General features: G+C 40.7%; 3 protein-coding genes across 3 annotated transcripts; all 3 read left to right on the forward strand.

The window, feature by feature from the left end:
• Nucleotides 1–857: 857 nt before the first annotated feature.
• LOC126615906 (putative pentatricopeptide repeat-containing protein At1g12700, mitochondrial) lies at nucleotides 858–4,062 on the forward strand. Its single transcript, XM_050283832.1, has 2 exons — nucleotides 858–1,853; nucleotides 2,673–4,062. Exons 1-2 carry the CDS (start codon nucleotides 1,121–1,123, stop codon nucleotides 3,737–3,739), a joined length of 1,800 nt encoding a protein of 599 aa, XP_050139789.1. The 5' UTR covers nucleotides 858–1,120; the 3' UTR covers nucleotides 3,740–4,062.
• On the forward strand, nucleotides 3,817–12,957 carry LOC126616959 (probable pyridoxal 5'-phosphate synthase subunit PDX2). Its single transcript, XM_050285060.1, has 5 exons — nucleotides 3,817–3,886; nucleotides 12,179–12,306; nucleotides 12,385–12,472; nucleotides 12,586–12,659; nucleotides 12,751–12,957. The coding sequence occupies exons 2-5, from the start codon at nucleotides 12,181–12,183 to the stop codon at nucleotides 12,955–12,957; spliced, it is 495 nt and encodes a 164-aa protein (XP_050141017.1). The 5' UTR covers nucleotides 3,817–3,886; nucleotides 12,179–12,180.
• Nucleotides 4,868–11,802, forward strand: LOC126615895 (uncharacterized). Its single transcript, XM_050283821.1, has 2 exons — nucleotides 4,868–7,599; nucleotides 11,620–11,802. Exon 1 carries the CDS (start codon nucleotides 4,939–4,941, stop codon nucleotides 6,037–6,039), a length of 1,101 nt encoding a protein of 366 aa, XP_050139778.1. The 5' UTR covers nucleotides 4,868–4,938; the 3' UTR covers nucleotides 6,040–7,599; nucleotides 11,620–11,802.
• Nucleotides 12,958–16,078: the final 3,121 nt, after the last annotated feature.

Here is a 16,078-nt window from a genome sequence, read left to right on the forward strand (position 1 = left end):
GGATAACAAGAATTTGGGTGTGAGTTTTAAAGACAGGTGCTGGACAATTATTGGGCCACCTAATTCAGTAAAAATTGGGTACTGACACCTTACCCCAGTATTATCATGTTGACCGTTTGTTTACTTTTTTTTTTCTATCTTAAAATACTGTGATGAGTTTGCTGACCACCACTTCTCTTTCGGTCTTTATCTTTCTGCCCCACTTGTTTGTTTACCCATCCCATCCCCCTTTTTTTTTCTTCTCTTCTGACCCCACCTTTTTTTGTGGTTTATTAACCCATTTCTCTCTGTTTTTTATTATTTTATTATTTTTTATTCTTGTATGTATTTTTATTTTATCTTTTAAGACTCCCACCGTATTTATCTTAAACTCTCACATTATTTATAAATATTGTATTACTTTATAAAAACAATGTAAATATTGTTTAATGCTTATTTTATGATAATTTAAATCCATCTAGGCTCCTAACTAGATCTTGCCTAGACACCTAGCTACTAGGTTTCAGTCCACTGTTTGATTAGCGCCTAACATTTTTTAGGATCTAATCCTATCCAATTTAAGCTTCTTACAGTGGCTTTGATATTATTTCTTACAACTACTTTGGTGGAGAGATTATTTTTCAGTATGAATATTGATTCAAAACTTTACACTATCAAATATGAAAGCAATCATTTCGATTGAACCATACACTTAGGCTATCTCTCCATGCTGCTGCATCTAATGCGCGAAGCCCACCTTTGTCTAGTCTGCACGTTCAGGTGCTGCAAGCTGAGGCCCTCGGCCCAATTCCTTCCCTCATCCATCCGGTGCGGGGGAATAGCAGACCCAAATTCCCACCCCCAAACCTAAGGTTCCATTTTCTCACCCCCAAGATACAGTCCTCGGAGATGTATTTTTTGTTTTTTTCAACCCCTCCGAGACAGAGGCAGATTCTCTGCATTTCCACTATGTCCTCTCATTTCCCCTCCCATTTCCCCTCCCATTTCCCATACTCTTCTATTTTGTATAATCAAAATTAAGCCATTTCAATATTTTGGCAGGAATCTGCCTCCCTCGGAGACAGCCTTATGTATGGTTACTGTTTGATAATCGTTGCTCAGTCGGCCCGATCTGAAGAAGATGATGCGGTGGGCAACAACTGCTGCTTGTTACGGCAGCCGCAGACTCAGAGCCAGAGGTATGCCGCCTTCTCTTCACTCTTCTGTTGTTGTTTTCGTAAACAATTACTTGGGTTTGTTTCATTCTCGAGCTTCTAAATCAACCCAATCCAGAAGCACCCAACCACCCCAGTTTGCGAAAGTCACTAATCTTGAGAATGCCCTCAGTGTGTTCGATGAAATGCTTCAAAGGCATCCTCTGCCTTCCTTTGTCCGCTTCACTCAACTATTGGGTCAAGTTGCGAGATTGAAACATTATTCCACGGTCATCTCGTTGAATAACCAAATGGGTGTGTCAGGAATTCGTCCTGGTGTTTATACTCTGAACATTATCATCAATTGCTACTGTCATCTCAACCAAATGAGGTTTGGTTTGTCTGTCTTGGGAAAATTCTTCAAATTGGGTTTTGAACCCGATGTCAAGACCTTAAACACTTTAATCAATGGCTTTCTTCTTAAGGATAGAGAGGCTGATGCTGTCGGGATTCTGAATAAAATGATGGAGAGTGGTAACTGGAAGCCCACTGTGGTTACTTTTGGCATACTAGTAAAGGGACTTTGCATGAAAGGTAACTACATTGGAGCTATCCAATTGCTTAAGAAGATGGAAGAAGGGGGTTGCAAGCCTGACATAGTTATTTATAGCACGATCATTCACAGTCTTTGCAAGGATACTTTAATTGTTGATGCTAGGGGTGGGCACTTAAAACCGAAAACCGAAACCGAAACACGAACCAAATCGAACCGCACCGAACGGTTTGGTTTTGCGGTTTTGAAACGGTTTCGGTTTTGAAACCGAACCGCAACATAGAAAACGGTTTGGTTTCGGTTTTGGCTTTTGAAAACCGCACCGAAACCGAACCGCACCGCAAATATTAATAAACATTTAATTAAATGTCCATATTAGATTTCATGTTTTAATTGGTCGTTTGTTAAAATTCATACACTTAGTATGGACTCAACCACACTAGAATATCATCATTCATCACTTTCTTTTGTTCATTAACTTGAAGAACCTTTGTTATTTTATACCATCACACACACATATATGTACAAGGGTGGACTAATTTTGTTATCAAGAGTCGAACAATGATCTACTAAAAGCCACTCATTTGAAGCATGATATCACATATTCTAGTATGAAAATTTCGCTCATGTTTAATGAATTCAAATTTATTCAACTTGTTTTATGAAAAATATTGTAAGTGATACCTTTTTGTTGCACAAACATGTTTTAACATCACAACTACATGCAACATGCTAATTGTTTACATAACAAATGTCATTTTCCTATTACTATTGGGAAATGCTTTTTAATATGTTAAATTGCAAATTGTACATTTTTTCTTAAAAACCAAACCGAAACCGTTTGAAACCGCACCGAACCGAACCAAACGGTTTGGTTTCATTTTGGTTTTGGCTTCAAAACCGCACCGAACCAAACCGCAAAAACTTGCGGTTTTGGTTTTGGTTTCACTCAAAACCGCACCAAACCGAACCGCGCCCACCCCTAGTTGATGCATTGAACCTCTTCTCCGAAATGACAAGTAAAGGAATTGCTCCAGATGTCATTACTTATAACTGTTTGATTCATGGAGTTTGCAAATTAGGGGAGTGGAAAGAATCTATAAGATTGTTGAATGAAATGGTGAGTAAAGGTATCTTTCCAAATGTGCGCACCTTCAATGTTTTGATTGATACAGTTTGTAAAGAGGGAATGTTCCAAAAAGCAAGGAGCGTGGTCGAAATGATGATTCAAAGAGATATTGAACCTGATACAGTTACTTACCGTACACTTATGGACGGTTACTGTTTGCTCGGAGAAATGGGTCAGGCGAAAAAAGTTTTTGAACTAATGCTTAGCAAAGGATCCATGATTGATGTTCATAGCTATAACATATTGATAAATGGTTATTGTAAGCATAAAATGATTGATGACGCCCGAATGCTTTTTCTGGAAATGTCTTGTAGGGGAGTGGTTCCAAATACAATTACTTATAACACTCTTATGGATGGGTTTTGCAAGATGGGGAGAACACAAGATGCAGAGACTTTGTTCTCTCAAATGCAAGCTTGTGGCCAACTTCCAAATGTTCGAACTTATAATATTTTACTCGATGGCCTGTTTGAAAACCAACAATTTCCCAAAGCAGTGCAATTGCTAAGCGAGATGGAGGGAAAGAAGTTGAACTTTGATATCATAACGTATGGAATTCTCATTGAAGGTTTGTGCAAAGATGGAAAAGTTGAGTATGCATGGGAAGTCTTTCGCAGTTCATCATCAAAAGGATTTCAGCATAATGCTAGGACATATACGATAATGATTAGTGGATTTTGTAACGCGGGGCTAACAAGTGAAGCAGAAAACTTGCTTAGGGAAATGAAAAGGAAAGGTTGTTCTCCAAATGGTTGCACGTACAACACAATTATTCGCGGGTTTATCAATAACAGCAAAACATCAAGGGCAATGAGACTTATTAAAGAAATGGTGGAAATGGGTTTTTCTGCAGATGCATGGACTACAGAATTGATAGTTGAAACAGATCCCACTTTGTTGGCATTGATAGAAAGAGCAGTGTGAAGTTTATTTGTATTTTTGATAGCCGAAACAGATCCTTATGACCATCACAATGCAGTTTGGAACTGTTGCACTTTTGACAACTTTCGGTGGTTCCTTCCCTCGAATGCTGCATTGGAGCAAGTTCTTCCACTGACAAGTCCAGTTCAGGTAGCCATTCGTTCATGCTCCGCTAGTGATGTATGACATGTGTTATTTATTTAATCTATCAAATGACAGAGCAACTTTTATGTTACTCTTTTAAGAGTGATATCTGTTGGAGAAGCAGAGTATTTGGACTGATATGATCAGATGAAATGCAATACTGGATTTATGGCTTGGTTTAATTTCTGTTTAATTTAGCTCTTATTGTTTGTTTTTGGTAATAAAATATGAATCTGATGGAAGAAGCAATGGAGGAAATGATAGCTATAGGAGGAGGACTCGATCCATTTGTCAAAATTCTGCAGTTCCTCTAACACCCAATTGAAAAGGTCAAGTTTACCACACTAAAACTAAAGTTCAAACAAACTTCAATACAAAATGCCTTATGAGATTAGTAGTACAACCCGAAAAAATAAATGGTTCATGCAATTCAACAAAAAGGTTTTGGTGCTTCAACTTTTAAGTCAATATTTTGCATCGTTCAACCCTTTCTCTTTCCCTTTCCTTTTGGACACTTACTCTTCGAAGGTTAAGAGGCCTTTGAACTTGTGAACGAGCTTGAGAAGATGATACTTGGGAAGACCTTGGACCTTATGAAATTGAATTTGATGGATGAGGAGTCACTGAACCTTGTGAACTAGAAGCTTGAGATGCCTTGGAGCTTGCTGATGTGGTCGACAGCCGGCACTCCACAGTTACGTCGAATCCTTATGAAAATGAATTCAGAATGAAATCGCGCTAAAGCTAGGGCGTCACCCGTAAGTGGCGCGCTGTGTGGCCTGAGCACAGTGATAAGTGAGCAAGGGTCGCTGTATCTCCATAGGCACCCGGATGCAGTGTTAAATGAGCAAGGGGGCCATAGAAACTTCTTTTCGAACGACTCCACTCAAAGTTGTTTGGGAGCATATGCACCTATCAACTTTACACGGGACACACAAAAGAAGTACTTTGATTCCATTGGACGGGGGAGGGTGAATAAGCTAGGACAGAAGGGTAGAGTTCAGGAGAGTAGAATGCGTTTAGGAACGTGAAATATAGGAACCTTAACGGGAAAATCTATGGAAGTAGTGGAAGTTATGGTGAGGAGAAGGATAAATATTATGTGCCTACAAGAAACTAAGTGGGTTGGTCTTAAGGCAAAGGATCTAGAAAACTCAGGGTTTAAACTTTGGTACTCGGGCACAAATAGAACGAGAAACGGTGTTGGCATCATCGTGGACAAGACCTTGACACAAGATGTTGTAGATGTCAAGAGGGTAGGAGATAGAATCATGGCAATCAAGATTGTAATAGGACAAGAACTTATCAATGTGATTAGTGCGTACGCACCTCAAGTAGGGTTGGATACGAGTTCGAAGGAGAAATTTTGGGAAGACCTTGGAGACTTGGTGCAAGGAATTGCTCAGACGGAAAAGTTATTTATAGGAGGAGATTTAAATGGACACGTGGGCAGGGAGACAGGCAACTATGGAGGTTTTCATGGTGGCCATGGTTTTGGGGAGAGAAACGAGGATGGGGAAGCTATCTTGGATTTTGCAATGGCATATGATCTCTTCTTAGCCAACACCTTCTTTAAGAAGAGAGAAGAACATGTGATCACCTACAAGAGTGGGTCGTCAAAAACACAAATAGATTTTCTTCTAATGAGGAAAGGGGATCGTATAACTTGTAAGGATTGCAAAGTTATACCCGGAGAGAGCGTGGCTAATCAACATCGCTTGTTGGTGATGGATGTACATATCAAAAGAGTGAGAAAAAAGAACAAGACTTGGAAGTGCCCAAGGACTAGATGGTGGAATCTAAAAGAAGAAAAACAAGTCATTTTCAAAGAGAAAGTAATCACCCAGTGTGTGTGGGATAGAGAGGGGGAAGCTAGCCAAATGTGGGATTTCATGGCTAGTTGTATCCGAAAAGTAGCAAAAGAGGTATTAGGAGAGTCCAAGGGCTTTGCCACACACCAAAAGGAATCTTGGTGGTGGAATGAGGAGGTAAAAACAAAGGTGAAGGCTAAGAAGGAATGTTGTAAAGCCTTATACAAGGATAGGACCGATGAAAATGGTGAAAGGTATAGAAAAGCGAAGCAAGATGCGAAGAAAGCTGTGAGAGAAGCTAAGTTAGCGGCTTATGACGATATGTATAAGCGACTAGATACCAAATAAGGAGAGTTGGATATCTATAAACTAGCTAGAGCAAGGGAAAAGAAGACAAGAGACCTAAACCAAGTGAGGTGCATCAAGGATGAGGATGGAAAGGTTCTCGCTACAGAGAACGCGGTTAAAGATAGATGGAGAGGTTATTTTCATAATCTTTTCAATGAAGGACATGAAAGGAGTGCTTCTTTAGGGGAGTTGAGTAACTCAGAAGAGTGTAGAAACTACTCTTTTTATCGTCGAATCCGGAAAGAAGAAGTGGTTGTAGCTTTGAAGAAGATGAAGCATAGAAAAACAGTAGGCCCAGACGATATACCAATCGAAGTGTGGAAAGTTTTGGGAGAGACAGGTATAACATGGCTCACTGACCTTTTCAATAGGATTTTGAAAATGAAGAAGATGCCAAATGAGTGGCGAACGAGCACTTTGGTGCCTATCTACAAGAATAAGGGCGACGTACAAAATTGCATGAACTATAGGGGTATTAAGCTAATGAGTCATACAATGAAGCTCTGGGAGAGAGTCATTGAGCATAGATTGAGGCAAGAGACACGGGTTTCGGACAACCAATTCGGGTTCATGCCAGGGCGCTCAACCATGGAGGCAATCTATCTCTTACGAAGATTGATGGAAAGATATAGAGATGTGAAAAAGGATTTACACATGGTCTTTATAGATTTGGAAAAAGCGTATGATAGGATCCCAAGAGACATTCTTTGGAGGATTTTAGAGAAGAAAGGAGTACGAGTAGCATATATCCAAGCTATAAAGGATATGTATGAAGGAGCAAAGACTGCCGTAAGAACTCATGAAGGACAAACCGAAAGCTTTCCCATAACTGTAGGATTACATCAAGGCTCATCATTAAGTCCTTACCTTTTTGCGTTGGTAATGGATGAGTTAATAGGACATATTCAAGATGATATTCCTTGGTGTATGCTTTTCGCAGACGATATAGTGTTGATAGATGAAACTCAGGAAGGGGTAAATGCAAAGCTTAACCTTTAGAGAGAAGTGTTGGAATCTAAAGGTCTTCGCCTAAGCCGATCAAAGACAGAATATATGGAGTGCAAGTTCAGTGCAAATGGAAGCCAAAACGAGTTAGGGGTGAGGATCGGAGATCAAGAAATACCAAAGAGCGATCATTTTCGTTACCTAGGATCTATCTTGCAAAAGAACGGAGAATTAGATGGAGATCTCAACCATAGAATACAAGCTAGATGGATGAAGTGGAAGAGTGCATCCGGCGTGTTGTGTAACCGCCGTATGCCATTGAAGCTCAATGGAAAATTTTATAGGACGGCAATAAGGCCGGCGATGCTGTATGGCACAGAATGTTGGGCGGTGAAGCATCAACACGTACACAAAATGGGTGTAGCGGAGATGAGGATGCTTCGTTGGATGTGTAGGCACACAAGAAAGGATAAGATTAGGAATGAGGATATCCGGGGTAAAGTAGGAGTAGCCGAAATTGAAGGAAAGATGAGAGAAAATCGGTTACGGTGGTTTGGACATGTGCAAAGAAGGCCTACTGACGCTCCGATTAGAAGATGCGACTATGGGACAGAGGTTCAGGGCCGAAGGGGTAGAGGAAGACCTAGGAAAACTTTGGAAGAGACTCTAAGAAAAGACTTAGAGTACTTGGATCTAACGGAGGACATGACACAAGACCGAGCACAATGGCGTTCAAAGATTCATATAGCCGATCCCACTCAGTGACTTGGATTTTCCAAGTCTCCAACCGAGAAGTTTTCCTCACTCGGGAAATTAAGGGAATACTACCTCAACCTACATGCTCCACTCACAAAGCTTCAACATACAAGCTTCAACAAAAGAAAATTCAGAGAACTTAGCGAATAAGGCTTTGGTGTATTTAACACAATACGTTGAAATGAAGGAAAACTATTTATTGATATCCCCGATAAGTCACAAATATGTACATATACATAAGTCAAAATAAACAAATAAGAAGGAGCCTTCATAAAGGTTGCTTAGGAGAAGTCTCAGCAGTCGGTAGAGCCCCAGAAAGAGCAGACACTGGAGGGGGATCATTTGGAGCCTCAGTACTGGACAGAACCCTAGAAGGATGAGGCAACAGAGGTTGATCATTTGGAGCTTCATTACGCGGTACAGCCCCAGAAGACGAAGGCAATAAATGCCTTTGGAACAAACCCATAAATCTCTGATGATCAAGTAAAACCTGACCATCAGATTCCTTCATCTGGTCAAGCTTCCTCTTCATGTTTGTAACATAGTCATGTGCGAGCCGGTGCAACTGTTTATTCTCATGCTTGAGCCCTCTAATCTCCTGTTTGAGACTCATCACTTCAGCCGCCAATGATTCAACTTGGCGGGTTCGAGCAAATAGGCGTTGGGCCATGTTAGACACAGAACCTGCACACTGAACACTGAGAGCCAGAGAATTCTTAACAGCCAACTCATCAGACCGTTTGGAAAGTAGTCTGTTATCTTTGGGAGTGAGAAGGTTCCTGGCCACTACCGCAGTGGTCATATCATTCTTCATCACGGAATCCCTAACGGTAAGAGGACCAGTAGGGGAGATGAAGGATGGGCGCCATATGTTGTCTGGAGAAGGCGTGGCTGCCTCTTCAACAAGGTTCAAGTCAAAACGATAGTCGGAGGGGCCAGACATTTTCAAAGGTGTTGAAGAGAGAAGAGGTCGGACAAATCAAGATCTTAGAAGTGCAAGAATGGAGCTTCTACTGGTGGAGATTCAAGTGTGCTTTGGAACTTAATGCCAGCCTCTATAAAAATCTGCACTCGACGGAGCTTCAGAAATCGAAGAGGCGTTTTCTTTCTCAAAAGCTGGGCTGCTCAGAGACCACGAGACGTTTGCTTTCTCAAAAGTTGGGCTGCTCAAAGACCACGAAGGCCGATCTCAGAAATCGAAGAGGCGCTTGCTTTCTCAAAAGCTGGGCTGCTCAGAGACCACGAGGGCCGATCTCAGAAATCGAAGAGGCACCTACTTTTCCAGCCTTATCAGCACCTGTCAGCTTTGCGGAAATTATGGGCATTATGTCGAAGATTTCTGGTGAAGTAGAAAGCACATGAATCTTACTGTTCAATCACCCACTTCCCACACGCAACATTAGCTCATGGGTACCACATATAACTTTGCCAAAGTTCTCTGACAAAGTTGAGACACGTGAAGCTTGCAGCTTCCACTACACCGCTCTGACCAAGAAGGGTAAAAGAATAGCAAAGAAACAGCACTAACAAAGTTTAGACACATAAATTTTGAAGGTCTAGCTACCATATTATTACCCACAAGGGTAAAGGAACAGTACCACTGCTGGATAATTGGAAAGTCCCTGTGTGTCAACCTCTGTGCTTCGTGGCACGATAGACTAGCAAACATGCCCAACCTTTTCTCACGTTCGAGAAAACACTCTCAACAAGATTGCTTGCTCCAAAATCGAAGAGGCACCGCCCTCCGAATCTCGAGAGCCAGACTCCCAACATGATTACTTTCTAAAAAATCGAAGAGACACCGCTTTCCGAATCTCGAGAGCCAGACCCCTAGCAGGATTGCTTTCTCAAAAATCGAAAAGGCATCGTTCTCTAAATCTCGAGAGCCAGATCTCCGACAGGATTGCTTGTTCGAAAATCGAAGAGGCACCACTTTCCCAACTTCAAGAGCCGGATCTCCTTGGATAAAGCTTGTATGTAATCTTTACACGCAACATCAGCTTTCCAGATACCACAGACCACTTTTTCAAAGTGCTCTGACAGAGTTAAAACATGTGAAGCTGGCAGCTCCCACTATCGTGTTATGACCAAGCAGGGTAAAGGAATAGCATTACTACTTGTTGTTAGGGAGACTCCTATATATGTTGACCTTCATCCCCAACAGACAGGCAGACCTGCAAAAATGCTCAACCCTTCCTCATATCTGAAAGGGCACTCCCAAAGAAGCCTTTCGAAATATTCAGCTTTCTTTCCCCCCGATAATACCTCTGCAAACAAGCTATACTAGAGCAAGAATATCTCATATCATCAGGGTTAAAAGCAAGAGTATCCCATATCATGTTTTTTCCCTGTCTTTTCCTTTGGCCTTGTTCTTACCTGCAAGACAAGGAGAAAGAGAGCAATCAGTCAACACTTGGAATCAAGCTTCCAGTCAGGAACTGACTGCCTGGAACCCCTTACTTGATTACTTACCTGACATTGCTCTCGAGTACTCATCTTCAACATCTTATGCTTCCAGGGAAGATACCGCATCTGCCTGAGGAACATATAAGGCAAGTGAGAAGGATACAAGGAAGCATGTGGAGACAAGCGTAACAGCACACGTGCCGATACATCCACTACTCTGTCAAAAGCAAAAGTATCCCATATCAGCAGGGTCGAACGTACTATAGATTTGATGGACTTGTTTTGACCCTCAAATTCTTCAGTCGGCCTTATACTCTGGAGGAAACCAGAAAACCCTCCAGCCCAGTTCAAGAATAAGCCTGTGGAAAGTTACTTCTTCAAAAGCAAAAGTATCCCATATCATCTATTCTCATTTTTCTTCTCTTTATCCTTCATGCTGCCTGCAGGATAGGGAGAATGTGAACAATCAGCCGGAACTCGAAATCAAAGTTCTGATCTGGGACTGATTGCTTGGAGCTCTGATTGCTTACCTTGTCTGTCACCTCTTTCAGTAGATCCCCTAGCTCGGCGACTTGGAGGACTCCTACTACATGGTTTGTATCGCGCTTGACCAAGCCTGAAACTACAAGTAAGCTTCAAGTGAAATTGATACATTACCTTGTGCATCTCCACCAGTTAAAGATACCACCCCTGGATGGAGGAAGAGTACTTCCAGAGAAGCTGCCACATCTACCTACGAGACAGATAAGGCAAGTCAAGACGATACCACACTTCGGAACTTAGAAGTTTCGTGATTACGAGATCATTCTCCCATAATATTTCCTAATGTCATTTGTATTAAATCATTCACTTGTACTCACTAAAAGAGAGCTTGAACCTATGTACTTGTGTAAACCCTTCACAATTAATGAGAACTCCTCTATTTCGTGGACGTAGCCAATATGGGTGAACCACGTACATCTGGTGTTTGCTTTCCTATCTCTATCCATTTATATACTTATCCACACTAATGACCGGAGCAATCTAGCGAAGATCACAAAAAGCGACCGTTTTCGCTACCTAGGATCTATCTTGCAAGAGAACGGAGAATTAGATGGAGATCTCAACCATAGAATACAAGCTGGATGGATGAAGTGTAAGAGTGCATCCGGCGTGTTGTGTGACCGTCGTAGGTCACTAAAGCTCAAGGGAAAATTTTATAGGACGGCAATAAGGCCAGCGATGTTGTATGGCACAGAATGTTGGGCGGTGAAGCATCAACACGTACATAAAATGGGTGTAGCGGAGATAAGGATGCTTCGTGGGATGTGAGGGCACACGAGAAAGGATAAGATTGTGAATGAGGATATCCAAGGTAAAGTAGGAGTAGCCGAAGTTGAAGGAAAAATGAGAGAAAATCGGTTACGGTGGTTTGGACATGTGTAAAGAAGGCCTACTGACGCTCCGGTTCGAAGATGTGACTACGGAACAAAGGTTCAGGGCCGAAGGGGTAGAGGAAGACCTAGGAAAACTTTGGAAGAGACCCTAAAAAAAGACTTAGAGTACTTGGATCTAACGGAGGACATGACACAAAACCGAGCGCAATGGCGTTCTAGGATTCATATAGCCGACCCCACTTAGTGGGAAAAGGCTTTGTTGTTGTTGTTGTTGTTGATCTTTTTCAATCAATCGATTTGACGATCGAAAATTGAGAGGAGTGTGAACATACCACCTTTTCATATTGCCGTTTAGTTTTAAACCAAAATCGTTTCAAAATCGCAAAAACAGAATTGTCCAGTGCGGTTCAATTTAATCTGTGTTTCGGTTTCAGCTTTTAGTTTTAAGTGCCCACCCCTTACTCTAAACTGGCAGACGACTAATAGACTCCTTCCATACAATAATCAAGTCATTGAAAAAAACGTTCAATCAAGAACTCAAATCAGAATTCTCTTCAAGTTTTGAATCTCAATATTTCCTCTCTCGCAGCAAATGCATTCGATATAATTGCATTATGTTTTCTGATGCACTGTGCCACTGTTTGTGTGTGTTGTAGCTATGAGAAGGCTTGGGGTGAAGGGCGTGGAGATAAGGAAGCCAGAGCAGCTTGAAACCGTGGCCTCCCTTATAATGCCTGGAGGGGAGAGCACCACCATGGCTAAGCTCGCCGAGTTCCACAACCTGGTATCTATCTCTCTCTCTCAGCTTCTGGGTTTGTTTTGATTTGTTCCTTTGTTTGATATTGGTTTATTTTGTTGACAGTTTCCTGCTCTGCGTGAGTTTGTTAAAATGGGGAAGCCTGTTTGGGGGACCTATGCAGGTCTTATTTTCTTAGCAAACAAAGCTACAGGCACGTTCATGTTCCTTCTTTCTTTCGTTGCTGTTATCAATCCTTTAAGTTATTGATATGTTCAATTGTTTTATAAATGTGATGAGAGGAGCGGCTTGATTTTCACTTTTCAGGACAGAAAATAGGAGGACAGGAACTTGTTGGCGGCCTAGATTGCACCGTCCACAGAAACTTCTTTGGCAGTCAGGTAATGTACTCACTTCTCTATTCTCAAGTTCACGTGATTTCGATATTCAATGTGGTAATTGTTTTGCTTTTGGTAAACCAAAAACCTGCAGATTCAGAGCTTTGAGGCTGAACTTGCAGTACCAGAGCTTGCTTCTATGGAAGGTGGTCCTCAAGTATTTCGTGGAGTTTTCATCCGTGCTCCCTCTATCCTTGATGTAGGACCAGAAGTTGAAGTTCTGGCTGATTATCCTGTTCCATCTAATAAGGTGGTAGATTCAAATTCTGCGGTTGAAGCTCAAGAGGTTTGTGGTTTTTAATGCAGTTGAAAAGAAGTTTCATTTTAATCATTCGAATAAATGCTGAGGATATTACCTTTCTCTTGTGCAGTAAGTAGTTAAATATCAATTTACCATAGGCTAAACCCCAAAAACTTCCCCCACCAAGACCAAGGCTCTTTTGCCTTGCGAAAGTCACTAATCTTGAGGATGCCTTCAATGTGTTGGACGAAATGTTTCAAACGCGTCCTCTGCCTTCTGTTGTCCTCAATGTGTTGCGAAAGTCACTAATCTTGCAAACCTAACCTAATTATTTTTAGTCTTTGTAAGGATACTTTAATTATTGATGCACTGAACCTCTTTGATTCACGGAGTTTGCAAATAAGGGGGGAGTGGAAAGAATCTACAGGATTGTCGAATGAAATGGTGAGCAAAAATACCTCTCCAAATGTGCTTACTTTCAATATCCTGGTTGACAACCTTTGTAAGGAGGGGTTGGTCAAGGAAGAAAAAAACGTGGTCAAAATGATTACTCGAAGAGATATTGAACTCGATATAGTTACATACCATACACTTAGGCTATCTTCAACCCAACATTATAATTTGTTAAACTTTTGTACTTTTGTACTAATAATTTTGGATTTTGGATTTTTTATTTTATTTTTAATCATCTATCTTGTTTAATTTTAGGAACATTTTGATGTAAAAAAAAAAAAATCAAATTCTGAATAAAAAGTGAGGAGATATTTTTAGTTGGATGGGTATTTTGAAGGAAATTTTATTTGAACCCATATAATCTCTTTCTACACTCAACTTACTCTTTTCACCCATATTAACTTTAATTAAACCATCAATATCTCTTTAAACCATATTTACTACCTAAATTACCTCACAAACCAAATTCAATTGGTAGATTTATCCGTACACTCATTTAGAAATAAAAACCCAAAATTTGCAAAGAGAAATGCATTTCAAGTTAGGACTACGAAAAAAGTGGACAAATGATTAATCCAAACAATATGATCTCCTTGCAATCATATTGCAAAAGAGCTTGTCACACTAGTTTAGGGGTTTTTTTGTTTGTTCCAAATGGTATGAATCTGAATTCTAAATGCCATTGTTTATTTATTCTTATTTTTCTTCCCGCTTTGGTTTAAGTTGAAGTCCTCTCTCTAGTTGTGACTAGTGGCGAAGCCACGTGAGGGTGAGAAGTGGCAGCCGCCACTCCCCTCGTTAGAAAACACGACTGGAGCTTTGGTTCAGCCCCTTCTCTCGCCAAAAAACCCGACTAGTTCAGCCCCTCCGAACTGGAGGGGAGAGCTTGGAAGAGGAGACGAGGTGGGGTCGGCGAGAAGAGGCTAGAAAAAAAGACGAGAGTGGGGATGTAGGACGACAGAGGTTGGAGGAGGTAAGGGTTGGTCAGCCATGTCTGGTGGGGTTTATGAGAGGAAGAAGAATGTTGTTTGGTTATTAGGTTATGGGAGCAAGTAGGATGTTTGGTTATCAAAATAGTAGGAGCTTGGAGCAATCAAATAGACAAGTGTAACATTTCTATTAAGCTATATAATGGTCAATAAAAATGGTTTATTGACATATCAGTAGGCAAGAATTATCCATTTGGTTATCAGGATAGCAAGAATTTAGGTGTGAGTTTTAAAGACAGGTGTTGGACAATTATTGAGCCACTTAAGTCAGTAAAAATTGGGTACTGACACCTTACCCCAGTATTATCATGTTGAATGTTTGTGTACCTTTTTTTCTCTGTTAAAATACTATGCTGAGTTTGCTCTTTCAGTCTTTATCTTTCTGCCCCACTTGTTTGTTTGCCCATCCCCCCCCCTTTTTTCTTTTCTGACCCCACTTTTTTTGTGGGTTATTAACCCATTTCTCTCTTTTTTTTTCTTTTTTTTTAAATTCTTGTATGTATTTTTATTTTATCTTTTAAGACTCCCACCGTGTTTATCTTAAATTCTCACATTATTTATAAAATATTGTATTACTTTTTAAAAACAATGTAAATATTGTTTAATGCTTATTTTATGATAATTTAAATCCATCTAGGCTCGTACCTAGATCTCACCTAGGCACCTAGCTGCTAGATTCTAGTCAACTGTTTGATTAGCGCCTAACATTTTTTAGGATTTAATCCTAGCCAATTTAAGCTTCTTACATTGGCTTTGATATTATTGCTTACAACTGCTTTGGTGGAGAGACTATTTTCTAGTATGAATATTGATAGGAGCATATTTATGCGACTTAGTATGTTTGTTTTCGTGCATTTATGTTCTTAGTTCTTAGTTATGTTAGTAGTTTAAGCCATTTTTGTGTGTTTGTAGGTTCTATGGGCCAAGGATGCAAGAAGATGCATTTTGGAGCATTTTGGAGCATTTTTGGGCTAAGATTGGATGGTGCAAACATGGAGACATGAGGATGGACGTTTTGGGCTTTTGTGTGTGCAAGTGTGTGTGTGTAATTGCAAGGATAAACACATGCAAAGAAGCCCACATGCAAACTCAAGGCAAGAGAGGGAGAAAACACATGCAAAGAAGCCCACATGCAAAGTGAAGACAAAACTCATGGCAAAGGTGAAGGAATTGTGTGTGTTTTGTGATTGAAATGATGAAGCATGTGTGTGTAAATGTAAAGGGGAAAACATGGCAGCAAACACATGGCAAAGAAAGCAAACACATGGCAAAGAGAAGAACATTGAAGCATACACATACAAAACTCATGGCAAAGGTGAAGGAATTGTGTGTGTTTTGTGGTTGAAATGATGAAGCATGTGTGTGTAAATGTAAAGGGAAAAACATGGCAGAAAATGTGTGTGTTTTGTGGTTGAAATGATGAAGCATGTGTGTGTAAATGTAAAGGGGAAACATGCCAAACACACACCCACACAAGCTCACATGCAAAGGAAATGGAGTGGTCCTATCTCAAGCCTATAAATACCACCTTCCATATTCATCAAAGTCATAACAGATTTTCTCTCCAAATTTAGCCAAAAACCACCCCTAGCCACACCACCCATCAATCCTAAACCTTTCCATACCATTCCCCATCCTTTCTACACCATAAAAACCACCTAAAACCGTCCAAAACCTCTAGTGCCGCTGCTTGCAAGGAAGGAAAGAGAAGGAACATCTTGTGCCGTGCCTATGCCCAA

The sequence above is a fragment of the Malus sylvestris genome, chromosome 3, assembly GCF_916048215.2.
Source record: "Malus sylvestris chromosome 3, drMalSylv7.2, whole genome shotgun sequence".
Lineage (NCBI taxonomy): Eukaryota > Viridiplantae > Streptophyta > Magnoliopsida > Rosales > Rosaceae > Malus > Malus sylvestris.

Bases quoted from the DNA above. Each gene is read 5' to 3' on its own strand.
- LOC126616959 (XM_050285060.1), top strand. From the start codon at position 12,181: ATGAGAAGGCTTGGGGTGAAGGGCGTGGAGATAAGGAAGCCAGAGCAG. The intron at 12,307-12,384 runs GTATCTATCTCT...TTTTGTTGACAG, and splicing joins TCGCCGAGTTCCACAACCTG to TTTCCTGCTCTGCGTGAGTT. The intron at 12,660-12,750 runs GTAATGTACTCA...AAAAACCTGCAG, and splicing joins GAAACTTCTTTGGCAGTCAG to ATTCAGAGCTTTGAGGCTGA.
- LOC126615895 (XM_050283821.1), top strand. From the start codon at position 4,939: ATGGAAGTAGTGGAAGTTATGGTGAGGAGAAGGATAAATATTATGTGC.
- LOC126615906 (XM_050283832.1), top strand. From the start codon at position 1,121: ATGATGCGGTGGGCAACAACTGCTGCTTGTTACGGCAGCCGCAGACTC. The intron at 1,854-2,672 runs GTGGGCACTTAA...GCCCACCCCTAG, and splicing joins TTTAATTGTTGATGCTAGGG to TTGATGCATTGAACCTCTTC.